Source organism: Puntigrus tetrazona, unplaced genomic scaffold, assembly GCF_018831695.1.
Source record: "Puntigrus tetrazona isolate hp1 unplaced genomic scaffold, ASM1883169v1 S000000649, whole genome shotgun sequence".
In the NCBI taxonomy this organism is placed as follows: Eukaryota; Metazoa; Chordata; class Actinopteri; order Cypriniformes; family Cyprinidae; genus Puntigrus; species Puntigrus tetrazona.
The window spans coordinates 35,724-63,021 of record NW_025048270.1 but is presented as its reverse complement, the minus strand read 5'-3'; the positions used below and the strand labels follow the sequence as shown (position 1 = coordinate 63,021).

General features: G+C 38.5%; 1 protein-coding gene and 1 pseudogene across 1 annotated transcript; both read right to left on the bottom strand.

Annotated features, from left to right (window-relative positions):
- Positions 1-692: 692 nt before the first annotated feature.
- On the bottom strand, positions 693-2,925 carry LOC122334844 (annotated as a pseudogene).
- A 17,430-nt stretch (positions 2,926-20,355) lies between these two features.
- On the bottom strand, positions 20,356-21,928 carry LOC122334843 (serine/threonine-protein kinase pim-3-like). The gene is made up of 5 exons (XM_043232735.1): positions 21,616-21,928; positions 21,412-21,494; positions 21,276-21,326; positions 20,833-21,205; positions 20,356-20,693 (listed from the first exon to the last, which is right to left on the bottom strand). Exons 1-5 carry the CDS (start codon positions 21,866-21,868, stop codon positions 20,356-20,358), a joined length of 1,098 nt encoding a protein of 365 aa, XP_043088670.1. The 5' UTR covers positions 21,869-21,928.
- Positions 21,929-27,298: the final 5,370 nt, after the last annotated feature.

The following is a 27,298-nucleotide window of genomic DNA, read 5'->3' as shown; positions in this document are numbered from 1 at the left end:
CTAATCCTGAAGAACGTGATTAACCGGTTCGTATGTATTTAATCAGGGATGGAACTAAATTCTACAACCACAGCAGAACTCAAGTTTGACCAAAAACAAACAAACAACAAACATTTTCTGACTGCCATCTTGTACAATAAGGGCCTACAAAATAATTGAATTATACGAGGTTGGAGTGGTCCAACACAAGTAGTAGTCACGATATTCGATATTTGTATCTAATGACATGAGCAAATAAAATATTCACAAAAGACTATTGCCGAAATCTTGTTTAACTACTGTAGACAGCTTAAAAAAAGATAATTATATAAATAGTATTATATTTTGAATATTAATATTTGTAGTAAAATTTCACTTCATTAAACGTTACAAGTACTCATGAAGCTGGTGATATTTCTTACATATTACAATAGGGGCCTACAAAACAATTGAATTATACGAGGTTGGAGTGGTCCAACACAAGTAGTGGTCACTACAGGTCGGAAGAGGGGTTGTGTCAAATGGCAAATAAGACACATATTTTTATAACGAGGAATAACAAATCTTCACACACAGAGTATTTTTTTTTTTTTGTTTATTAACATTTTTTTGGGTGTCAAGCCCTGGCGCCAGAGCGCTACCAGAGCTTGCCGGTCTCGCAAGACGCAAAGACCGGACGGATGGATGGGCCACTCGTGTCAGCCCACCAGACACTACGCTGACTGCAGGGCACTTCCTGTGTGGCCGTAGCAGGGTGCTCTTGTCTCCACGACTTTTGGGATGACCTACGACAAAAACAGAAAAAAAAAAAAATCAGGTTTATTGATCATTAGACAGCAAAGCGAAACAACTAACAAAGAGTAAAAGCAATTTGAGTTATCTCAATGATGTATGTTGATCATATATAGTACGTTAAACCAGTCGTGGAGTAGGAGTCTGTCAGAGGCATTCTCTCCTCGGGTTGGGATGCAGGCAGGCGTTGATCAAATGGCTGCATTCTGTTCAGAAAGAAGAGAGAGACGTTTGACTACTATCTTAAACTTCCTTTACAACAACTCACCTGCTTGCAAAAATAATCTAGAGGAAGACGGACACTTGGCTCAGATGGCACTTTTCGTGCTTTTCTGCGATATAGAATTACTGTTGGCTTTGTTTTTGAAGGTCTGACCTTTTGACAAGCTGGGCAGATACCACAGCCAGTTCTTGATCTTGTCCAGATCGGTGTGGTCTGGATAATAACCGCAGACCAAAGTGTACAAAACTACCCCCAGTGAAAACACTGTTGCTGGCCGTCCGTTGTACTTGCCCGTCTCTGAATATTCAGGGGCAGTATTCCTCTGTACCTGGAGGAAAGACATTTGTACGTTTATACCGGCAGGGCATGTTTTTCTCTTCACCGTTAGCATGTGCAACATGACAAGTTAGTCTGACCACTCACGAAAGTTAAAAATACTGCAGAAAATCTCAGGCACCCTGATAATACATACCACTAAAGGTGCTGTACGGCATTTCATGCAGCAGGTCCCCGCAGCGAAATCAATCAGAGTCACGTCCAGGTTGTCTGTGTTAACTAACAAGTTCTCCAGTTTGATGTCTCTATGAAGAACTCCGCGGCTGCAGCATTTGTCAGCAGCCTCGACGACCTGCTGCATCACGTGCCGTGCAAAGTTTTCGTCTAAGATGCCTCCACAGCGCTCCAAGTAGTCAAAGAGATTCTCACAGGGCGAGGGCACTGCAAGACCATAACATAATGGTCTGGAAACTCCTGCCAGTCCAGCAGCTCAATGATGTGGGGTGAGCTGGGACCCTTATTGGCAAGGACGGTCAGGCCGATTTCCAGGGGAACGGGTTCGGCGTGATCAGGCTAGCGGAAAGACAGTTTTTAAATACAGAAATGATTTGTCTGTCTATGATTAAAACAGAGACTGTGAGGAGATAACAGAGAGAGTGCAGTCTACTTACAATGTTGATATATTTCATGTTTTCTGTTTTTTTGACAAATTTCAGTGCCACCTGATCAACAAAACAAATGATTAGTTGTACACTATGTACACAAAACGAAAGAATAATTTATCGGGTATATGTTTTTTTAAAAATTACCGGAAAGCCATCCTTGCATCGCACTCCCTTGTAAACAGCACCGAATCCTCCTTCACCCAGTTTAGCACCGATGCTGTAGTTCAAGTAGATATCTATAAAGAAACATTAACATTTTTTTCACATTCTCATGTATGAGTAGTTTTTAAATGTTAATGGAGAAACCGTATGGAATATTTGTATTGATCTCTGCGAAACGTAAACAGCCTGAATGTTCATGTCTGCGTTATATATCAAGCAGCCATAAAATATGTGTGTATGTTTTGGGTTATGGCAATAAACCCACTCTCACTGCTCGTGGCCACTTCACTGTCCTGTTGTTCTGTCAACGGGGACTTAATCTCTCCTTCGGACAGATTATCTTCCACACACTCCTCCTGAAGATGCTCCTTCCTCGGCTGCTCTTCAGAAGAGGGGAGGACTTTAGAGCTCGGAGCTTCCTGATGAACATCACATGTGATGTTCTGCAGAAAATCTGATCTAAAGAGAGGATCGGAAATGACAAAAGACTGAGCGATCGCAAAAACAATACTTGAATAAATCATAAGAGCAGCATTAAGACACTTTTTGATTCACAGAGCTCCGATTCTATGCACATTTAGGTGACGTTGATGTGATTTACCATCAGAGCACCTAGAAGATCCAGCCTGCTCCAGCTTCTCGCTTTGCTCCACTTTCTCATCCTGAGCTTTCTCACTCTTCCCAGCTCTTGGGCGAGAGAAGTGGAAACAGGCCAACCTCTTCCAAAACCTCCATTTTTTTCCTCATCACCTTCTTCTTCTCACTCATCACCCTATCTCCTCCATCTTCCTCAACAGTACCAGCACGCTGATGATGAGGATTTGGCATGTTGGACTGAAGTGGTGTACTTAGATGGGAGTTGTACACACACTCACTCTCTACCGCTTTCTTTAAACAAGAGTTTTGCTGACCCATGATGGCACTAACACACTGCTGTCTCTCCAAACTACCCACAAAAGTAATATTGGAGTTTGACACTTTTACATGCTCCAACATTCCATAAGAGAATTCTGAATGTGACATCATAAGAGAACGGAACAGCAAAGAATCTTGCATGGAGTCTGGTTGCCTGGTTGCCATTTGTATTATTCGATGTTTGTATCTAATGATATGAGCAAATAAAATATTCACAAAAAGACTATTGCCGAAATCTTGTTTAACTACTGTACACAGCTAAAAAAAAGAGAGATAATTATGTAAATAATATTATATTTTGAATATTAATATTTGTAATACAATTTCACCACTTCATTAAAGCGTTACAAGTACTCATGAAGCTGATGATATTTCTCTGCATTCCTGGAAGTACAATACAAAACCTCTGCTTAAATAAAAATAATAATAATAAAAACAACAATGAAACTATTTTGTCTTAAAACCTTTTATTTCATGAAATGCAGTCCATGCATATCGTTTACGGAGGATGTATATTCATGTATATTATTTTGGGTTTCTCTAAACAAGAGTCTTTACAATACTGTGATAATTTTACACTTTTGAATAGCTATTTTCTCTATTCTCTCTCTTGGCTTTTAGCTATTCGAGTTTTCCCTTTAATGTTTGTGTTTTCTCTCACTTCCAAAGGAGGCGGTAGACAGCTTATGGTTCATGGGAGGATACCAATGCAGGGGTCCAGTAGGATTGACTTGTTGGGGAAAAAGCAGCTTAAGTAAGTTCTAGTTAATAAAACATTTTGAATGTCCTGAATATTTGTAAGCTATGCAATCAGCCATGATTTTGAGATGGTGCGACATTCAGCCTGGAAGACAGTAACAAAAACTATATATTGTTAATTGAGTTTAATGTTCTGCTAATCCTGAAGAACGTGATTAACCGGTTCGTATGTATTTAATCAGGGATGGAACTAAATTCTACAACCACAGCAGAACTCAAGTTTGACCAAAAACAAACAAACAACAAACATTTTCTGACTGCCATCTTGTACAATAAGGGCCTACAAAATAATTGAATTATACGAGGTTGGAGTGGTCCAACACAAGTAGTAGTCACGATATTCGATATTTGTATCTAATGACATGAGCAAATAAAATATTCACAAAAGACTATTGCGAAGTCTTGTTTAACTACTGTAGACAGCTTAAAAAAGATAATTATATAAATAGTATTATATTTTGAATATTAATATTTGTAGTAAAATTTCACTTCATTAAACGTTACAAGTACTCATGAAGCTGGTGATATTTCTTACATATTACAATAGGGGCCTACAAAACAATTGAATTATCACGAGGTTGGAGTGGTCCAACACAAGTAGTGGTCACTACAGGTCGGAAGAGGGGTTGTGTCAAATGGCAAATAAGACACATATTTTTATAACGAGGAATAACAAATCTTCACACACAGAGTATTTTATTTTTTTTTTTGTTTATTAACATTTTTGGGTGTCAAGCCCTGGCGCCAGGCGCTACCAGAGCTTGCCGGTCTCGCAAGACGCAAAGACCGGACGGATGGATGGGCCACTCGTGTCAGCCCACCAGACACCACGCTGACTGCAGGGCACTTCCTGTGTGGCCGTAGCAGGGTGCTCTTGTCTCCACGACTTTTGGGATGACCTACGACAAAAACAGAAAAAAAAAAAAATCAGGTTTATTGATCATTAGACAGCAAACGAAACAACTAACAAAGAGTAAAAGCAATTTGAGTTATCTCAATGATGTATGTTGATCATATAAAGGCACGTTAAACCAGTCGTGGGTAGGAGTCTGTCAAGAGGCATTCTCTCCTCGGGTTGGGATGCAGGCAGGCGTTGATCAAATGGCTGCATTCTGTTCAGAAAGAAGAGAGAGACGTTTGACTACTATCTTAAACTTCCTTTACAACAACTCACCTGCTTGCAAAAATAATCTAGAGGAAGACGGACACTTGGCTCAGATGGCACTTTTCGTGCTTTTCTGCGATATAGAATTACTGTTGGCTTTTGTTTGCGAAGGTCTGACCTTTTGACAAGCTGGGCAGATACCACAGCCAGTTCTTGATCTTGTCCAGATCGGTGTGGTCTGGATAATAGCCGCAGACCAAAGTGTACAAAACTACCCCCAGTGAAAACACTGTTGCTGGCCGTCCGTTGTACTTGCCCGTCTCTGAATATTCAGGGGGCAGTATTCCTCTGTACCTGGAGGAAAGACATTTATGCGTTTATACCGGCAGGGCATGTTTTCTCTTCACCGTTAGCATGTGCAACGCATGACAAGTTGGTCTGACCACTCACGAAAGTTAAAAATACTGCAGAAAATCTCAGGCACCCTGATAATACATACCACTAAAGGTGCTGTACGGCATTTCATGCAGCAGGTCCCATGGCCGAAATCAATCAGAGTCACGTCCAGGTTGTCTGTGTTAACTAACAAGTTCTCAGTTTGATGTCTCTATGAAGAACTCCGCGGCTGCAGCATTTGTCAGCAGCCTCGGCGACCTGCTGCATCACGTGCCGTGCAAAGTTTTCGTCTAAGATGCCTCCACAGCGCTCCAAGTAGTCAAAGAGATTCTCACAGGGCGAGGCACTGCAAGACCATAACATAATGGTCTGAAACTCCCTGCCAGTCCAGCAGCTCAATGATGTGCGGTGAGCTGGGACCCTTATTGGCAGGGCGGTCAGGCCGATTTCCAGGGAGCAGGTTCGGCGTGATCAGGCTAGCGGAAAGACAGTTTTTAAATACAGAAATGATTTGCCTGTCTATGATTAAAACAGAGACTGTGAGGAGATAACAGAGAGAGTGCAGTCTACTTTACAATGTTGATATATTTCATGTTTTCTGTTTTTGACAAATTTCAGTGCCACCTGATCAACAAAACAAATGATTAGTTGTACACTATGTACACAAAACGAAAGAATAATTTATCGGGTATATGTTTTTAAAAATTACCGGAAAGCCATCCTTGCATCGCACTCCCTTGTAAACAGCACGAATCCTCCTTCACCCAGTTTAGCAACCGATGCTGTAGTTCAAGTAGATATCTATAAAGAAACATTAACATTTTTTCACATTCTCATGTATGAGTAGTTTTTAAATGTTAATGGAGAAACCGTATGGAATATTTGTATTGATCTCTGCGAAAGCGTAAACAGCCTGAATGTTCATGTCTGCGTTATATATCAAGCAGCCATAAAATATGTGTGTATGTTTTGGGTTATGGCAATAAACCCACTCTCACTGCTCGTGGCCACTTCACTGTCCTGTTGTTCTGTCAACGGGACTTAATCTCTCCTTCGGACAGATTATCTTTCACACTCCTCCTGAAGATGCTCCTTCCTCGGCTGCTCTTCAGAAGAGGGAGGACTTTAGAGCTCGGAACTTCCTGATGAACATCACATGTGATGTTCTGCAGAGAAATCTGATCTAAAGAGAGGATCGGAAATGACAAAAGACTGAACGATCGCAAAAACAATACTTGAATAAATCATAAGAGCAGCATTAAGACACTTTTTGATTCACAGAGCTCCGATTCTATGCACATTTAGGTGACGTTGATGTGATTTACCATCAGAGCACCTAGAAGATCCAGCCTGCTCCAGCTTCTCGCTTTGCTCCACTTTCTCATCCTGAGCTTTCTCACTCTTCCCAGCTCTTGGCGAGAGAAGTGGAAACAGGCCAACCTCTTCCAAAACCTCCATTTTTTTCCTCATCACCTTCTTTCTTCTCACTCATCGCCCTATCTCCTCCATCTTCCTCAACAGTACCAGCACGCTGATGAGGATTTGGCATGTTGGACTGAAGTGGTGTACTTAGATGGGAGTTGTACACACACTCACTCTCTACGCTTTCTTTAAACAAGAGTTTTGCTGACCCATGATGGCACTAACACATTGCTGTCTCTCCAAACTACCCACAAAAGTAATATTGGAGTTTGACACTTTACATGCTCCAACATTCCATAAGAGAATTCTGAATGTGACATCATAAGAGAACGGAACAGCAAAGAATCTTGCATGGAGTCTGGTTGCCTGGTTGCCATTTGTATTATTCGATGTTTGTATCTAATGATATGAGCAAATAAAATATTCACAAAAAGACTATTGCCGAAATCTTGTTTAACTACTGTACACAGCTAAAAAAAGAGATAATTATGTAAATAATATTATATTTTGAATATTAATATTTGTAATACAATTTCACCACTTCATTAAACGTTACAAGTACTCATGAAGCTGATGATATTTCTCTGCATTCCTGGAAGTACAATACAAAACCTCTGCTTAAATAAAAATAATAATAATAAAAACAACAATGAAACTATTTTGTCTTAAAACCTTTTATTTCATGAAATGCAGTCCATGCATATCGTTTACGGAGGGGATGTATATTCATGTATATTATTTTGGGTTTCTCTAAACAAGAGTCTTTACAATACTGTGATAATTTTACACTTTTGAATAGCTATTTTCTCTATTCTCTCTCTTGGCTTTTGGCTATTGAGTTTTCCTTTAATGTTTGTGTTTTCTCACTTCCAAAGGAGGGCGGTAGACAGCTTATGGTTCATGGGGAGGATACCAATGCAGGGGTCCAGTAGGATTGACTTGTTGGGGAAAAAGCAGCTTAAGTAAGTTCTAGTTAATAAAACATTTTGAATGTCCTGAATATTTGTAAGCTATGCAATCAGCCATGATTTTGAGATGGTGCGACATTCAGCCTGGAAGACAGTAACAAAACTATATATTGTTAATTGAGTTTAATGTTCTGCTAATCCTGAAGAACGTGATTAACCGGTTCGTATGTATTTAATCAGGGATGGAACTAAATTCTACAACCACAGCAGAACTCAAGTTTGACCAAAAACAAACAAACAACAAACATTTTCTGACTGCCATCTTGTACAATAAGGGCCTACAAAATAATTGAATTATACGAGGTTGGAGTGGTCCAACACAAGTAGTGGTCACGATATTCGATATTTGTATCTAATGACATGAGCAAATAAAATATTCACAAAAAGACTATTGCCGAAATCTTGTTTAACTACTGTAGACAGCTTAAAAAAAAAAAGATAATTATATAAATAGTATTATATTTTGAATATTAATATTTGTAGTAAAATTTCACTTCATTAAACGTTACAAGGACTCATGAAGCTGGTGATATTTCTTACATATTACAATAGGGGCCTACAAAACAATTGAATTATACGAGGTTGGAGTGGTCCAACACAAGTAGTGGTCACTACAGGTCGGAAGAGGGGTTGTGTCAAATGGCAAATAAGACACATATTTTTATAACGAGGAATAACAAATCTTCACACACAGAGTATTTTATTTTTTTGTTTATTAACATTTTTTGGGTGTCAAGCCTGGCGCCAGACGCTACCAGAGCTTGCCGGTCTCGCAAGATGCAAAGATCCGGACGGATGGATGGGCCACTCGTGTCAGCCCACCAGACACTACGCTGACTGCAGGGCACTTCCTGTGTGGCCGTAGCAGGGTGCTCTTGTCTCCACTACTTTTGGGATGACCTCACGACAAAAACAGAAAAAAAAAATCAGGTTTATTGATCATTAGACAGCAAACGAAACAACTAACAAAGAGTAAAAGCAATTTGAGTTATCTCAATGATGTATGTTGATCATATATAGGTACGTTAAACCAGTCGTGGAGTAGGAGTCTGTCAAGAGGCATTCTCTCCTCGGGTTGGGATGCAGGCAGGCGTTGATCAAATGGCTGCATTCTGTTCAGAAAGAAGAGAGAGACGTTTGACTGCTATCTTAAACTTCCTTTACAACAACTCACCTGCTTGCAAAAATAATCTAGAGGAAGACGGACACTTGGCTCAGATGGCACTTTTTCGTGCTTTTCTGCGATATAGAATTACTGTTGGCTTTGTTTTTTGAAGGTCTGACCTTTTGACAAGCTGGGCAGATACCACAGCCAGTTCTTGATCTTGTCCAGATCGGTGTGGTCTGGATAATAGCCGCAGACCAAAGTGTACAAAACTACCCCCAGTGAAAACACTGTTGCTGGTCGTCCGTTGTACTTGCCCGTCTCTGAATATTCAGGGGGGCAGTATTCCTCTGTACCTGGAGTTTATACCGGCAGGGCATGTTTTCTCTTCACCGTTAGCATGTGCAACATGACAAGTTGGTCTGACTACTCACGAAAGTTAAAAATACTGCAGAAAATCTCAGGCACCCTGATAATACATACCACTAAAGGTGCTGTACGGCATTTCATGCAGCAGGTCCCGCAGCCGAAATCAATCAGAGTCACGTCCAGGTTGTCTGTGTTAACTAACAAGTTCTCCAGTTTGATGTCTCTATGAAGAACTCCGCGGCTGCAGCATTTGTCAGCAGCCTCGACGACCTGCTGCATCACGTGCCGTGCAAAGTTTTCATCTAAGATGCCTCCACAGCGCTGCAAGACCATAACATAATGGTCTGGAAACTCCTGCCAGTCCAGCAGCTCAATGATGTGGGGTGAGCTGGGACCCTTATTGGCAAGGGCGGTCAGGCCGATTTCCAGGAACGGGTTCGGCGTGATCAGGCTAAGCGGAAAGACAGTTTTTAAATACAGAAATGATTTGCCTGTCTATGATTAAAACAGAGACTGTGAGAGATAACAGAGAGAGTGCAGTCTACTTACAATGTTGATATATTTCATGTTTTCTGTTTTTGACAAATTTCAGTGCCACCTGATCAACAAAACAAATGATTAGTTCAAATGAAAATGTCCCTTTGTGAAATCAAATTAATATAAAACCATGATCATGTTCTGATAGGCCAGCCTCATGCGGCCTTGATTTATGGATCACGCGCTTGAATTATTGTTACTACAGGCAAACTTGAACACAAACGATTTTTAATTTTCAAAATGTACAAATTTTCAGTCAAAAGCCACCAAAGTTAAACAGATCAGCTACTCTAAATCATGTACACAAAACGAAAAGAATAATTTATCGGGTATATGTTTTTTAAAAATTACCGGAAAGCAACTGGTACTGGAGTTAAAGTGCACTTTTACGTGACCACTCCACTGACCTGTGCTGTTGCTCAGGGGTTTTGTGAAGAGTTTTATAAAAATATGTCTGTCGTCTCTAACAATGAGGATTTCAAGATGCTTGAAGAGGCAGCTGGATGAACGTATGGTGATAGCTGGATCAACAGCGAGAAAAACTCATGCAAGTTACTGAAGTACGAGGACACCATTACCTCCGTGGTGGGAATCCTTCTAGAAAATCTCCCTTTTTGTATATGTAGCGCCCTATTCAGAGTTGTTGGCGCTAAAACCCAGGTTCTTTTTAATGTGTTTCTCAACGTGATTTTTCTTTAAAATCAAAAGTGACCCTGCTTTATACCACTGCTTAGGAAATGCAATGTTGGCTTCAGTAAGCTACATGTTTTACCAATACTGGTTACTTATCAGTTTGTATAGATTGAACTACTATACAGCAAAAATGTATGATGAGTTGGGAATAAACAGAAGGAACCAAAGTTTAGTAAAAAAGTATGTTTTCTTTATAAATAAACTTTCACTTTTGCATAAAGTGCTTGATTGACTCTTTTCACAACAGCACACTTAAAGGGTTAAAGTTTTACACAAATAAAGATATATTCAAAAGAAATGTTTTCCTTTTACTTTCTGAATCACTCTTCTTAAATCAAAGTACCCTTCAGACTTTCTCTTTCAGAAGTGCAAATTAGTCTCTAATCATTGTAACAAATATCAGTATCCTTTGGAAAAGGAAATTAAAATAGAAATAAAGAGCTTTAGTAAGAAGGGCTAACTATAAATACAAACGAAACCCTTCAAAATCACAACACATCACAACACACAACACAACTTCATTCCGGTGCAGGAGAATAAGACATGTGTAAATGACTGATTGGTGGTTCTGTCACTTTAAATTAGTTCTGAACATATTACGTGCCTTACGCATTGGAGGGGGGGCAACGCGAGGTGGTCAGATCAGCAGAGAACGGTAACGATTGATGTCCTTCCGAAATTTGCCCAGATAAAAAAAGTTGTTCCTGGTAAATGAGGCTTTGGTTCCAGTTTATTTCAACTTAGTACCCTTTGGTAAAGCGGAGCGAGGTATGTAAAGTTGATTTATTTGTTGCATGTTGTAATTGTTTCAAGTTAATACAAGCTCTGCTTATTTAGTGGTTGTTTTCTACCGTTTTCATTATTTAAATTGTTATTTTTCATCTGTTTCTTTGTAATTGTAACTTTTATTTACTATATTTTTCTGTATATGAGTGGTATTTATTTGTCTTTGATTTTCTTTGTGTAGTTTCACGGTGCTACGCAACTAAGCTTGAATGACGCTCTTCACGGGCGGAATAAAGACAGAGAACTTGAAGCACCCGTCAGAAACTCTCTGTCTCTCTTGTTTGTGAGTACCAAGGGGCAGCTACAACATGGGAGGAAGCTCTGGTGTTCTGCAGATCTAACTACACCGATCTGGCTTCTTTTCATTTCGGGTGGCCAGTAAATCAGATTAAAAGTGAGACTAAAAATGTCCAGACAGACAGGGTTTGGACAGGCCTGCGCTTCTTGTATGAACACTGGTTTTGGCTGAACGTGAAGAATGTACAGAACAACCTTCCTCTGCCGTCGTGTCCACCTGAGCCGTACCGCTGTGGAGCCCGCAACACCAAGACAGAGAGATGGGAGAACAGAGACTGTGAGGAGAAACTCAACTTCATTTGTATCAAGAAATAAAGGCAAGTAAACAAAAGTTTTCATCTCATCTGAAGATTACGTTTGATTCTATCTATGTGAAAAATATATAGTGAAATATATACAGTTAACTCACTTTCTCTTCTGTTGTCAGATGAAGATGAGTGTCTCCTCACGCTTCAGCTGTTCTTTTGATGCGGTTCTGCTCTGATTTCATGGTGTCCCTCTCTTTGAAAGCGGTCGCCAATTGTGTCCAACCGGTTCTTAAGATGTAATTTAAATTGTGTTGAATTGAGTAATTATTGTTGAAGTGATTAGTGTAATTTTTCTATTCTTTAAAATATATATTTAAATGTAACTTTAAAAAACTAAATACATTTTTAATCAAACACCAACTTCATTTTGTGAAATATATAACAGATTTAAATTTTATTGGCTTTTTAGGGTTTGTTGAGATTTTATGAAGGTAGTATAGTTATTCTTTGTATTAGGTTATTATGCCAGGCTTTATAATGTCAGTGAGTGACTGCTAAATTCAAAAAGTTCATTCATCCATCATAAACATACTTAACACGGCTCTGGTGGGTTAATAAATGCCTTCTGATTTCACTACACTTTATATAGTACAATAACTAGCTTCCGGTCAAACAGGCGTACAGAACTGACTTTCACAAAGTAGGATGTAGCTTAGAATGTCATGACAGCATTTTTTTTTGTAAAATATGCTTTGCATCAGAAAGCCTTTATCTGTGTTGAATAGAGCTTCAAAAACTTTACTTTAAAAGTAAAGTAGATGGACAAAGCAGTTTATATAAAGGTTTATATAAATGAGTTAAAATAGCTCATTAAAACTTTAAATGTGTGGCAATTAACTTAAATAACCTGTAATTTTTACATAGTTTAAAAACAAAGAACACAAAAGAACAGACTTGTGTACCATTACAGACACTGTTACTATGTTTCTCTTCAAACACTACAGACCTCCTTTAAATATCTAACACACATGAACATTAAACACGAGCATGTCTTCCCTTTACTTAAAACATAGATTATATCACTTATTCCCTAAATGTACTCCTTAAAGCAGTCTGTTGCAAAGCATGCAGGGAAATATAGATAGTAAACTGACCATTTTAATTCTGTTAGGTACAGTGAACAGAATAAAACTCTTTTTTTTAGAGTTTTATTAATTAAAATGAAGAGGTTTTTGATAGTTTAAACATTCTATCTGCATTACAAATATTTTCTAAAATAATAAAAATACTTAAAAAACAGTTTTGAGAATAAGCAAAACAGTGTGTGAACACATAACACATTGTGGCTGTAATAAAGTTTTTATTTCATTATACAAATATTACTATTTGTATTATGAAATCAATTTTACTTGACCAATACATAGTAATATAGTAATAATACAAACTAAAAACCTATTTAAAACCAATATACTCTTTATTATAACATTAGAGCAGCATTAATTATTATTACAGCTACAGTACATAGAGTAGTACTCAACTATTAGTTCATATTACTATTAAGTAAAGAAACAAAAAAGGTAAATAAATATAGATTTATTCCACCTTTTTTCTTGCTTCAGTATAGTTTAAATAAACGGCACCTCTATCTCTAAGTAAACGCACACAGCACTTAAGTGTAGTAAATACATGGGTCATTACGATGAAGTAAAAACAAAAATCCCTCATAGCAGAACTGATTTAAATTCTCAGCAACATTCCATGAAGACAAACTATTAAACCTAAACCCTTAAATCAATTTCTCAAGCTTATTAATGTTTCTATGTATATGCATATCTTGCAATATAATATATTACGTAATATATTTTACATCAATTGCTCCATCTATAGTTTTATATTTATTTGTTGATTTTTATTTGATAATGTCATATACGAGACTTCCGGTGACGTCAGCAACCTGATGGCAGCTTGAAAGATCGCTCTCCGACAAAGTGATAGATTTTAGCCCCAAAACACGAGATACAAACTGGAATTTTCACTATCGTCAGTATGGAAGGAGGGGCCCAAGCACAAACTAGGCGAAGACCTAAAGGGAAATTAGTAAAAGAAGGAGTACAGGGTGAAAACGTCGAGCCGCCGTCTAACGTCAACCCGGGTGAGAGTGTAATGGAGCGGGGAGGCGGCGACGAGCACGTGGAGACCGTTAGCCTGGCTATGATTTTCCAAGAGGTGCGCGATTTTAGGAGAGACAATTCTGATCAGCTAAAAGAAATAAAAAAAGGACATTCGAAAAACCAATGTCCGAGTAGAAGAAGCTGAGGAACGAATTGTCAGTTTGGAGGAGAGATCGCAAAACACCAAAAGCGTAATGGCGGAAGTTTTGAAACTACAGACGCAGTTAGAAGAAAGGATAACGGACCAAGAGGGCGCTCACGAAGGAACAACATCAGGATCTACGGGGTCGCAGAAGGGGCTGAGGCAAACTCGCCAACTATGATCGCGTTTGTGGAGAGTATGCTGAAGGAAAAACTCGATTTACAATCGCCTCAATCCCTTCAGATAGAGAGAGCGCATCGCGCGCTCGCCCCACGGCCGCCGGAAAATGCACCGCCGAGATCAATTGTGGTGAACTTTCTCAGTTATAAGCTGAAGGAAGAAATTTTGAGAACGGCGTGGAGAAAGAAGGGCTTTGTCTGGGAGGAGAGGAGAGTGAACATTGATCACGATTATGCCCCTGACGTTATCAGAAAGCGCAAGGAATACACAGAAGCAAAGAAAATGCTGACCGAGAAGAAGATCAAGTTTCAAACCCCCTACCCTGCCAAACTACGGGTGTTTTTCACAGACGCGACCCGGGTAATCAACTCTGCGGAAGAAGCAACGAAGGATCTAGCTGACAGGGGATTCCCCATCACGGTCATCCAGCCCCCCGGGTCACTGATGGAGCGAATTCAACGTCTCACCTGGCGCACGGCTGGTCAGAGAGCGGAGGAGGCGCATCAGGACAAGCAAAGCTACACAGAAAAGCTTCAGTCTTACAGGCGGTAAACAGAGCTTTGACTTTATTTATGTTAAATCTATAAATGTTAAATCTCAGTTACTGACTCTTGCAAGAGGATGTTGGTTAAGATTTGTGTTAATAGAGAATAATGTTACGTAGTATTAAGGTGATATCCTTCAATGTAAACGGGTACTTAATCCAATTAAAAGAAGTAAAAATTTTTCAAAACTTAAAAGATAAAGTTCAGATTGCCTTCTTGGACAAGAGACACATCTATCACAGGTAGAACATAGTAAACTAAATAGATCAGGCTTCAGTGCTTTTTCATCATCTTATAAATCTGGCCACAGGAGAGGAGTTTTGATATTAATATCAAAGCAAATACATTTTGAGCATATATCTACTAATACAGACAAGGAGGGTAGATATGTTATCATAACAGGAAAATTAGAGAGCTCCTTGGTTACCTTTTTAAATGTATATGCTCCTCCAGGAGCGGATTGGTCTTTTTATAAACATATATTTGATTTAATGGCTACACATTCTCAGGGCATTACTATTTGTGGAGGAGATTTAATGTAAGACTGAATCATAGACTTGATTCTCTGGAAGTGGTTTAACCCACCCCAAACCTGTAAGTAAGAAAATTAATATGATCATGAAAGAGCTGGGGGTCATAGATGTATGGCGGGATCTTAATCCGTCTATACGTACTTATACACATTTTTCTTCACCGCATTCGGTTTATTCTAGAATTGATTATTTCTTTATTTTTAGTAAAGACAGAGACAGGGTCAAGTGCTGCGAGATAGGAACAATAGATCTTTCTGATCACAGTCCTGTCTATTTGACTTTCAACTTGAGTAGCAAACCAAAGACTACATTGTGGAGATTAAACTCAAGTATTTTAAATGGGCTTAAAGAACAGTTGAAGACAGAAATTAATATTTACTTGGAAAATAATGATAACGGGAGGTCTCACCCCTATGCTCTGGGATGCATGTAAAGCTGTGATGAGGGGAAAGATTATTGCAATTACCTCACTACTCAAAAGATTAGGCAGGAGAGACTTAATACACTGCAGCAATATCTGGAGAAGTTACAAAGACAACACATGAGAAATCTTGATATTAATGTGAAAAAAGAGATTAAAAAGGAAGAGATAAATGATTTGTACATGCAAGAAATACAGAAAAAAATTATATTTACCAAGCAGAGATATTATGAAGTGGGGAAAATCTATTAAACTCCTGGCCTATAGGTTACGTAAACAGCAGGCTGATAATTCGATCTACAAGATTCGCAATCCAGCTACCAAAAAAATTGAAAATGGCCTGGATAAAATTCTTAAAATTTTTGAGACATTCTACAAACAATTATACTCCCAAAACCAATTAGATGTAGAATCTCAAGCGACAAGGGTCCTTGACTCTTTGAATTTGCCCCTAGTCTCTTCAGAAGACAATGATAGACTGTTATCAGAAATAACGGTAGAGGAATTAAATAACGCTTATTACTAGGTTGAAAGTAAATAAGTCTCCAGGTCCCGATGGTTTTGTCTCTGAATGGTATAAATCTCTTAGAGAATCATTGTCTCCTATGTTACTGACTACCTTCAATTCAATATTAAAGGGTGGGGCTTGGAGGGAAGCAATTATTTCTGTTATACCAAAGGAAGGTAAAGATAAAAGTGAGTGTGGAAACTTTAGACCCATCAGTGTTTTAAAATGTTGATTATAAACTATTTACATCCATTTTGGCTAGAAGGTTAGATATAATTATCCCTAAACTTATTGACCCAGACCAGACTGGGTTTGTTAGGCAAAGACAAACCCAAGACAACATTAGACGCTCATTACATATTATGAACCACATAACTAAGCATAATGTTGAGGCTCTTTTAGTGGGATTGGACGCTGAAAAGGCATTTGATTCTGTTACGTGAGGACTATCTCTTCATGGTCATGAATCGATTTGGGTTCCATAAATCTATTATCAAAGTCATTCAAGCACTATATGATAAACCTGTAGCGAGAATTAAGGTGAATGGTGATCTCTCTAACCAGTTTTCTCTAGAGCGAGAACACGCCAGGGTTGTCCAATTAGCCCTACTCTATTTGCCCTGTTTATAGAGCCACTAATTCAGTGTATTAGGCAGAACGACAAAATCATAGGCATAGAAACAGGGACAGGAATACAAAAGGTAGCTGCGTTTGCAGATGATATTCTAGTATACCTAAAGCAGCCAACCCAGTCATTTCAAGAACTGATGTCTCTCCTTGGTACATACGGATCCTTCTCGGGTTATAAAGTAAATATACAGAAAACCCAGGTCCTTACCTTTAATTATAAGCCACCCGGCTTCATTATTAAGAATTTTTGTCTAAATTGGGAAGCGGTGTCAATGAAGTATCTAGGAGTACTTTTACCAAAAGATACATCAAAATTATACCAAATTAATTTTGCCCCTCTAATTTTAAAGATTAAAAAAGATATTTCTAGATGGAATATTATTCCCTTTCTAAGCATGAGCTCAAGAATAGAATCAATCAAGATAAACATTCTACCGAGACTACTATATTTATTTCAATCTTTACCAGTGATTATACCATCGCAGCAGTTTCTAGAATGGGATAAATTATTTTCAAGATTTATCTGGAATGGGGAAAAACCCAGAACTAGATTTAAAACACTTCAGCTAATGAAAGAAAAGGGGGGAATGGGACTTCCCTGTTTGCAAGATTATTATTATGCTGCCCAGATTAAACCTTTAGTGTGTTTATGTAATCCGGCATATCACTCAAGATGGAAAGAAATAGAAGGTGCTATATCCGAGATGTCCGGTCCAGGCAGCATTAGGAGATGAGGTATTGATAAATAAATTAATAAATATAGATAATCCTTGGCTAAATGTGTCCTTGAACATTTGGAAGAAATTAGCGAAAGGTCATTTGAAAGATTCCAGGATATTGTTGCGCTGGTGCGCCTATGATACAGAGTTTGCCCTAACAAAATGGATATTAGTTTTAAAAGATGGACAACTAAGGGCCTAACTGCCTATTGGACATTTATGAGTAAGGGGAAGCTTCAGAGCTTTCAGATACTTAAAGAAAGACATGGACTAGAGAACAAGGACTTTTATAGATATCTCCAACTGCGTCATTATTTAGAATATGCTATAGGAAATGTATCGAAAAAGAAGAGGCGGGTTATTAAAAGTGTTCTTGTTAGCCTACCAATCTGACGATTGTAAAAAAGTTATTTCAAAGTTGTATAGAGGGCTACAACAAGCCAAATTGGTAGATACATTATATTTAAAGGAGAGATGGGAGCAAGAAGGCAACTTCAGCCTTTCAGTAGAGGAGTGGGAAAGTGTATGTGAGTCACAATGGAAAACTACACATTCCTTGTTTTGGAGAGAGTTTGCATGGAAGGGGATTGTTAGGTTCTTCTCCACACCTGCTCAGAGTAAGCAACAGATACATAAAACCAAATGTTGGCGACAGTGTGGGGCCGATAAGGCTAATCATTTTCACATCTTTTGGAGTTGTCTTTCTATAAATCAGTACTGGTATGAAATACATAAATGTTTAGAGGATATCTTTAACATTCAAATTCCCTTTTGTTTTGAAGTGATGTACCTGGGACTGATTTCTAGCGATTTTCCAAATAAATACCTGTTTAGAATCTTAACAATTGCAAGTAAGAAAGCAATTACAAGACAGTGGCTCCATCCAAGCGTGCCAACTCAGGAAAACTGGGTAGAAATAGTACATGAAATTTTTTCAATGGAGAAGTTAACCTATGCCCTAAGACTTAAGTCTCAGTTATTTGCAGTATTATGGAAAGAGTGGATTAAGTATATATCCCCTATACGACCAGATTTTGTTTAAACAAATGAAACATAGACGGTGAGTCTATACCAAGTCTATTCTTTAAAGCAGACACCCCACAAGAATCGAATTCGAGAAAGTGTTTTGTGGCAGACTTGTTTCCGTGTTGTTTTTGTGTATGTCATTTATTTTTATGTTCTGTATCTTTTCGCACATTACCATCTCTATAAAGGGATTGTACAGTACTTTTCTTTGACAAGTGTTTAAAAATGTAGAGTCCTTTTTCTCCCCCTCTTTTATGTTTGTTTATTTGTTTTTATGGGACTCAATATTGCGATATACTTATTAATATTACGCCTTTGATTATGTAAATAAGAAACATTGACAATGTTTGTACTTCCCTGTAGTGAATGGATATTTCAATAAAAATAAAATATAAAAAAAAAGATAATGTCATATACAGTGCTTCATAGGTTTATAGTTTTTTTTTTTTTTTACACTTCTAATCAAATTTTGTAATGTTGTGATTTACCTCATAGCTGGTAGGTTTACTTGATTTTTAAAGGAATAGTTCACCCAAAAACAAAAAAGGGCTTTGTAGTTTTTTCCCTCATTAAAGCTGTTAAGAACATAGTCTTGTTTCTTATTTTTCTTATTTATTTATTTTTTTTAAATACCATACACACTTTAAATACCATAAACACCCATCAAAGTGTGTAATGTTGTGATTTACCTCATATCTGTCACAATCTGGTCAAGGAAAGAAGGGAGTTTATTGAAACAAGGCAATGAGCGGCTTCTAGACCATCAAACGAACTGAAGATATCTCTTAATAAAGAGTTCAAAACAGTAAGTATAAAGTTCTTTCCCTAACGGATGATCGCTGAGAAAGAGAGTGCTTCGGGTTGGCAGGCAGAAATGACCAGAGCTCTATGTGTGTAACCTCAAAATCAGGCTCTGTTATATGGAGTTATATGGAGTGAGGGCAAGTGGCTGCAGCTGCGGCTGATCAGTCGTCTGGTGATGGTGAGCCTGACCAGGTGTGAGGATCGGCGGTCAATATCTTGTTTCTTTCTTTCATTCTTTAACAAATATTTTTTTATCTCACTGTTACTCTCTGATTGATCATTTGCATGTTATGTTTAAGTCGTTTGAGTTCAGTTTAGACTTCATCTGATTATTAAAACAATATTAATCACCCCTGGGCCTTTATTCATTTAAGCCCTTGGTTTAATTTCTTCTGATTTTTTTTTCAGTTTCCACCGTTGCTGTTGCTTTTTTGGTAACTGTAGCTAAAATGTAAATTATATTTAATAAAATAAAAAGTTAAAATAAAAATAAAAATATATCATTTTATTTAGTTTTTACAAAATATTTTAGTGATATGCATTCTATGCATCTGTCAACACCTACAGGATAGATTTGACCTTTGATTTTATTTATTTTCCCGGGTGCTTTTCCCTGTCTCAATTATAAAAGCACAATGTACTACTTTAAATACAAAACAAAACATTTATTTACACAATATATACATATATACAATTATATTTAGCTTCTATCTGATCCCATCAGAGCTCGGGTTTCAGCTGGCGCTGCATGTTCAGCTCCTCCAGCATCTACACAGAGCTCCTCACAGACTGAAGAAGAGGAGAGAAAGCTGATGTTCTTCTCCTCTTTTCTTTTGGTGCCCAGAGGAAGCTGTTCTCTACAGTTTCTGTGTCAGTACAAATCATTCAAGCCATTTATCTAGACTGATCCTGACCATACAACCCAACCAAAGACTGCAGTGATTGTGATTTCTGTAAAGTCATTGTCCACCTGTTCAGTTTAACCAGGGTGGAGCTCAATGTCATCTAAAGTGGGCCGATCTGCCGCCGCTGCACTGAGACACGCGCTGATCAACTGACGGCACTCTGTTACACACAACACAGCACTTGTGTTCTGCAACACAAAACAACAAACGTCACAGGATTTGTGTCTCTTGCCTGTAGACAGCTTTCGAGGGAAGCGCAGTATGCTTTTGGAGGTGACTCTCCGTGTGACTCTGAAGGGCAACCACCCGCACAGGATTTTATAGAGAGTCACCCCGACTGACCAAACAGTAGCCGGTCCTGCATGATAGCGACGCTGACCGAACCATTCAGGAGGGCGTGACTGAAGAGTGCCTGAGAGACACAGCAACAACAGAAAGACTCCAGTCCAAAATATCTTTCAACGCTTTCTCTTTGTTTGATCATCATCTACGTACAAACACATCCACAGAGTGATGTAGAGAGATCTTTCCTGCTGTAACGATAAAACTACCTGAAAACCATCTGTAGGCCGAGTCCTTTACTAGGTGTCCACAGCCAAAGTCCAGCAGCTTGACTTCATGTGAGTCCGTGGAAATCAGCAGGTTCTGGGGCTTGACGTCCCGGTGCAGGACTCCGCGGCTCTCGCAGTGTTTCAACGCACTGATGAGCTGCAGCAGCACTTTCTTTGCCAGGCTCTCATCCAGGTAGCCGTTCTCCTCAAAGAAACTCTGGAGATCTTGGCAAGGAACGGGACGCTCCAGGATCATGATGTATTGAGCGGGACTGTCAAACCACTCCACGAGCTGCAGGACATTGGGGCAGGCAGGAGCTGAATTCACCAGAGTCATCAATGCCACCTCCAGCGGCAGCCGGCCATGTCCTTCCTGAAGGGACAAATGCTGCGTTATATCCAGATGTGTTCAAACCAATGAGAAACAGAACAGATTCACTCACAACTTTCAGTCTCCTCTGCGGCGTGACTTTAGAGACATATTTGATGGCAACCTGTAGACAGAACAAGCTCCTGTATAACATATACTGATCTCAATTCTTAGGCTTCTTGAATGAATAACAGAAGGAAATGTCTTACTGGCAGTCCATCAGACCTGCGTGTCCCAGTAAACACAGAGCCGAATCCACCTCTTCCCAGCAATGAACCCTTCACATATGTTCCTGTAACATAAGATCACAAGAAATGTCTGCGAGAGAAAACACGTTGTAGTATCTAAAACTGTTCAGTAACAAGTCTTCTCATAATCTGAGCCTGATTTCTTTAATGTAAGTCTATTCTGACCTCTGCGAGAGCGTTTGGCAGGTCTTCTGCATGAGGTGGATGGATGCTGATCTCCCTGACTGCCGCTCTGCCACTTCCTCTTCCTGTTAGTCTGATCCGACTCCGAGTCAAGAGCTGCCTGGCTATATAGCTCCTCTGCCTTCTGAGTTGGCCGTTTCTGTGTCAGCGGATCAGACAAAAAATATTTGTTAAAGAATGAAAGAAAGAAACAAGATATTGACCGCCGATCCTCACACCTGGTCAGGCTCACCATCACCAGACGACTGATCAGCCGCAGCTGCAGCCACTTGCCCTCACTCCATATAACTCCATATAACAGAGCCTGATCTTGAGGTTACACACATAAGGCTCTGGTCATTTCTGCCTGCCAACCCGAAGCACTCTCTTTCTCAGCGATCATCCGTTAGGGAAAGAACTTTATACTTACTGTTTTGAACTCTTTATTAAGAGATATCTTCAGTTCGTTTGATGGTCTAGAAGCCGCTCATTGCCTTGTTTCAATAAACTCCCTTCTTTCCTTCACCAGATTGTGACAGATATGAGGTAAATCACAACATTACACACTTTGATGGGTGTTTATGGTATTTAAAGTGTGTATGGTATGTACTTAAGTGTATGGTATTTAAAAAAAATAAATAAATAAGAAAAATAAGAAACAAGACTATGTTCTTAACAGCTTTAATGAGGGAAAAAACTACAAAGCCCTTTTTGTTTTTGGGTGAACTATTCCTTTAAAAATCAAGTAAACCTACCAGCTATGAGGTAAATCACAACATTACAAAATTTGATTAGAAGTGTAAAAAAAAAAAAAAAAACTATAAACCTATGAAGCACTGTATATGACATTATCTTTTTTTTTTTTATATTTTATTTTTATTGAAATATCCATTCACTACAGGGAAGTACAAACATTGTCAATGTTTCTTATTTACATAATCAAAGGCGTAATATTAATAAGTATATCGCAATATTGAGTCCCATAAAAACAAATAAACAAACATAAAGAGGGGGAGAAAAGGACTCTACATTTTTAAACACTTGTCAAAGAAAAGTACTGTACAATCCCTTTATAGAGATGGTAATGTGCGAAAAGATACAGAACATAAAAATAAATGACATACACAAAAACAACACGGAAACAAGTCTGCCACAAAACACTTTCGACCCGATTCTTGTGGGGTGTCTGCTTTAAAGAATAGACTTGGTATAGACTCACTGTCTATGTTTCATTTGTTTAAACAAAATCTGGTCGTATAGGGATATATACTTAATCCACTCTTTCCATAATACTGCAAATAACTGAGACTTAAGTCTTAGGGCATAGGTTAACTTCTCCATTGAAAAAATTTCATGTACTATTTCTACCCAGTTTTCCTGAGTTGGCACGCTTGGATGGAGCCACTGTCTTGTAATTGCTTTCTTACTTGCAATTGTTAAGATTCTAAACAGGTATTTATTTGGAAAATCGCTAGAAATCAGTCCCAGGTACATCACTTCAAAACAAAAGGGAATTTGAATGTTAAAGATATCCTCTAAACATTTATGTATTTCATACCAGTACTGATTTATAGAAAGACAACTCCAAAAGATGTGAAAATGATTAGCCTTATCGGCCCCACACTGTCGCCAACATTTGGTTTTATGTATCTGTTGCTTACTCTGAGCAGGTGTGGAGAAGAACCTAACAATCCCCTTCCATGCAAACTCTCTCCAAAACAAGGAATGTGTAGTTTTCCATTGTGACTCACATACACTTTCCCACTCCTCTACTGAAAGGCTGAAGTTGCCTTCTTGCTCCCATCTCTCCTTTAAATATAATGTATCTACCAATTTGGCTTGTTGTAGCCCTCTATACAACTTTGAAATAACTTTTTTACAATCGTCAGATTGGTAGGCTAACAAGAACACTTTTAATAACCCGTCTTCTTTTTTCGATACATTTCCTATAGCATATTCTAAATAATGACGCAGTTGGAGATATCTATAAAAGTCCTGGTTCTCTAGTCCATGTCTTTCTTTAAGTATCTGAAAGCTCTGAAGCTTCCCCTTACTCATAAATGTCCAATAGGCAGTTAGGCCCTTAGTTGTCCATCTTTTAAAACTAATATCCATTTTGTTAGGGGCAAACTCTGTATCATAGGCGCACCAGCTCAACAATATCCTGGAATCTTTCAAATGACCTTTCGCTAATTTCTTCCAAATGTTCAAGGACACATTTAGCCAAGGATTATCTATATTTATTAATTTATTTATCAATACCTCATCTCCTAATGCTGCCTGGACCGGGACATCTCGGGATATAGCACCTTCTATTTCTTTCCATCTTGAGTGATATGCCGGATTACATAAACACACTAAAGGTTTAATCTGGGCAGCATAATAATAATCTTGCAAACAGGGAAGTCCCATTCCCCCCTTTTCTTTCATTAGCTGAAGTGTTTTAAATCTAGTTCTGGGTTTTTTCCCATTCCAGATAAATCTTGAAAATAATTTATCCCATTCTAGAAACTGCTGCGATGGTATAATCACTGGTAAAGATTGAAATAAATATAGTAGTCTCGGTAGAATGTTTATCTTGATTGATTCTATTCTTGAGCTCATGCTTAGAAAGGGAATAATATTCCATCTAGAAATATCTTTTTTAATCTTTAAAATTAGAGGGGCAAAATTAATTTGGTATAATTTTGATGTATCTTTTGGTAAAAGTACTCTAGATACTTCATTGACACCGCTTCCCAATTTAGACAAAAATCTTAATAATGAAGCCGGGTGGCTTATAATTAAAGGTAAGGACCTGGGTTTTCTGTATATTTACTTTATAACCCGAGAAGGATCCGTATGTACCAAGGAGAGACATCAGTTCTTGAAATGACTGGGTTGGCTGCTTTAGGTATACTAGAATATCATCTGCAAACGCAGCTACCTTTTGTATTCCTGTCCCTGTTTCTATGCCTATGATTTTGTCGTTCTGCCTAATACACTGAATTAGTGGCTCTATAAACAGGGCAAATAGAGTAGGGCTAATTGGACAACCCTGGCGTGTTCCTCGCTCTAGAGAAAACTGGTTAGAGAGATCACCATTCACCTTAATTCTCGCTACAGGTTTATCATATAGTGCTTGAATGACTTTGATAATAGATTTATGGAACCCAAATCGATTCATGACCATGAAGAGATAGTCCCACGTAACAGAATCAAATGCCTTTTCAGCGTCCAATCCCACTAAAAGAGCCTCAACATTATGCTTAGTTATGTGGTTCATAATATGTAATGAGCGTCTAATGTTGTCTTGGGTTTGTCTTTGCCTAACAAACCCAGTCTGGTCTGGGTCAATAAGTTTAGGGATAATTATATCTAACCTTCTAGCCAAAATGGATGTAAATAGTTTATAATCAACATTTAAAACACTGATGGGTCTAAAGTTTCCACACTCACTTTTATCTTTACCTTCCTTTGGTATAACAGAAATAATTGCTTCCCTCCAAGCCCCACCCTTTAATATTGAATTGAAGGTAGTCAGTAACATAGGAGACAATGATTCTCTAAGAGATTTATACCATTCAGAGACAAAACCATCGGGACCTGGAGACTTATTTACTTTCAACCTAGTAATAGCGTTATTTAATTCCTCTACCGTTATTTCTGATAACAGTCTATCATTGTCTTCTGAAGAGACTAGGGGCAAATTCAAAGAGTCAAGGACCCTTGTCGCTCGAGATTCTACATCTAATTGGTTTTGGGAGTATAATTGTTTGTAGAATGTCTCAAAAATTTTAAGAATTTTATCCAGGCCATTTTCAATTTTTTTGGTAGCTGGATTGCGAATCTTGTAGATCGAATTATCAGCCTGCTGTTTACGTAACCTATAGGCCAGGAGTTTAATAGATTTTCCCCCCACTTCATAATATCTCTGCTTGGTAAATATAATTTTTTTCTGTATTTCTTGCATGTACAAATCATTTATCTCTTCCTTTTTAATCTCTTTTTTCACATTAATATCAAGATTTCTCATGTGTTGTCTTTGTAACTTCTCCAGATATTGCTGCAGTGTATTAAGTCTCTCCTGCCTAATCTTTTTGAGTAGTGAGGTAATTGCAATAATCTTTCCCCTCATCACAGCTTTACATGCATCCCAGAGCATAGGGGGTGAGACCTCCCCGTTATCATTATTTTCCAAGTAAATATTAATTTCTGTCTTCAACTGTTCTTTAAGCCCATTTAAAATACTTGAGTTTAATCTCCACAATGTAGTCTTTGGTTTGCTACTCAAGTTGAAAGTCAAATAGACAGGACTGTGATCAGAAAGATCTATTGTTCCTATCTCGCAGCACTTGACCCTGTCTCTGTCTTTACTAAAAATAAAGAAATAATCAATTCTAGAATAAACCGAATGCGGTGAAGAAAAATGTGTATAAGTACGTATAGACGGATTAAGATCCCGCCATACATCTATGACCCCCAGCTCTTTCATGATCATATTAATTTTCTTACTTACAGGTTTGGGGTGGGTTAAACCACTTCCAGAGGAATCAAGTCTATGATTCAGTCTTACATTAAAGTCTCCTCCACAAATAGTAATGCCCTGAGAATGTGTAGCCATTAAATCAAATATATGTTTATAAAAAGACCAATCCGCTCCTGGAGGAGCATATACATTTAAAAAGGTAACCAAGGAGCTCTCTAATTTTCCTGTTATGATAACATATCTACCCTCCTTGTCTGTATTAGTAGATATATGCTCAAAATGTATTTGCTTTGATATTAATATCGCTACTCCTCTCCTGTGGCCAGATTTATAAGATGATGAAAAAGCACTGAAGCCTGATCTATTTAGTTTACTATGTTCTACCTGTGATAGATGTGTCTCTTGTAAGAAGGCAATCTGAACTTTATCTTTTTTAAGTTTTGAAAAAATTTTACTTCTTTTAATTGGATTAAGTACCCCGTTTACATTGAAGGATATCACCTTAATACTACGTAACATTATTCTCTATTAACACAAATCTTAACCAACATCCCCTCTTGCGAGTCAGTAACTGAGATTTAACATTTATAGATTTAACATAAATAAAGTCAAAGCTCTGTTTACCGCCTGTAAGACTGAAGCTTTTCTTTGTAGCTTTGCTTGTCCCTGATGCGGCCTCCCTCCGCTCTCTGACCAGCCGTGCGCCAGGTGAGACGTTGAATTCGCTCCATCAGTGACCCGGGGCTGGATGACCGTGATGGGAATCCTGTCAGCTAGATCCTTCGTTGCTTCTTCCGCAGAGTTGATTACCCGGGTCGCGTCTGTGAAAAACACCCGTAGTTTGGCAGGGTAGGGGGTTTGAAACTTGATCTTCTTCTCGGTCAGCATTTTCTTTGCTTCTGTGTATTCCTTGCGCTTTCTGATAACGTCAGGGGCATAATCGTGATCAATGTTCACTCTCCTCTCCTCCCAGACAAAGCCCTTCTTTCTCCACGCCGTTCTCAAAATTTCTTCCTTCAGCTTATAACTGAGAAAGTTCACCACAATTGATCTCGGCGGTGCATTTTCCCGGCCGTGGGTAGGCGGCGCGATGCGCTCTCTCTATCTGAAGGGATTGAGGCGATTGTAAATCGAGTTTTCCTTCAGCATACTCCACAAACGCGATCATAGTTGGCGAGTTTGCCTCAGCCCCTTCTGCGACCCGTAGATCCTGATGTT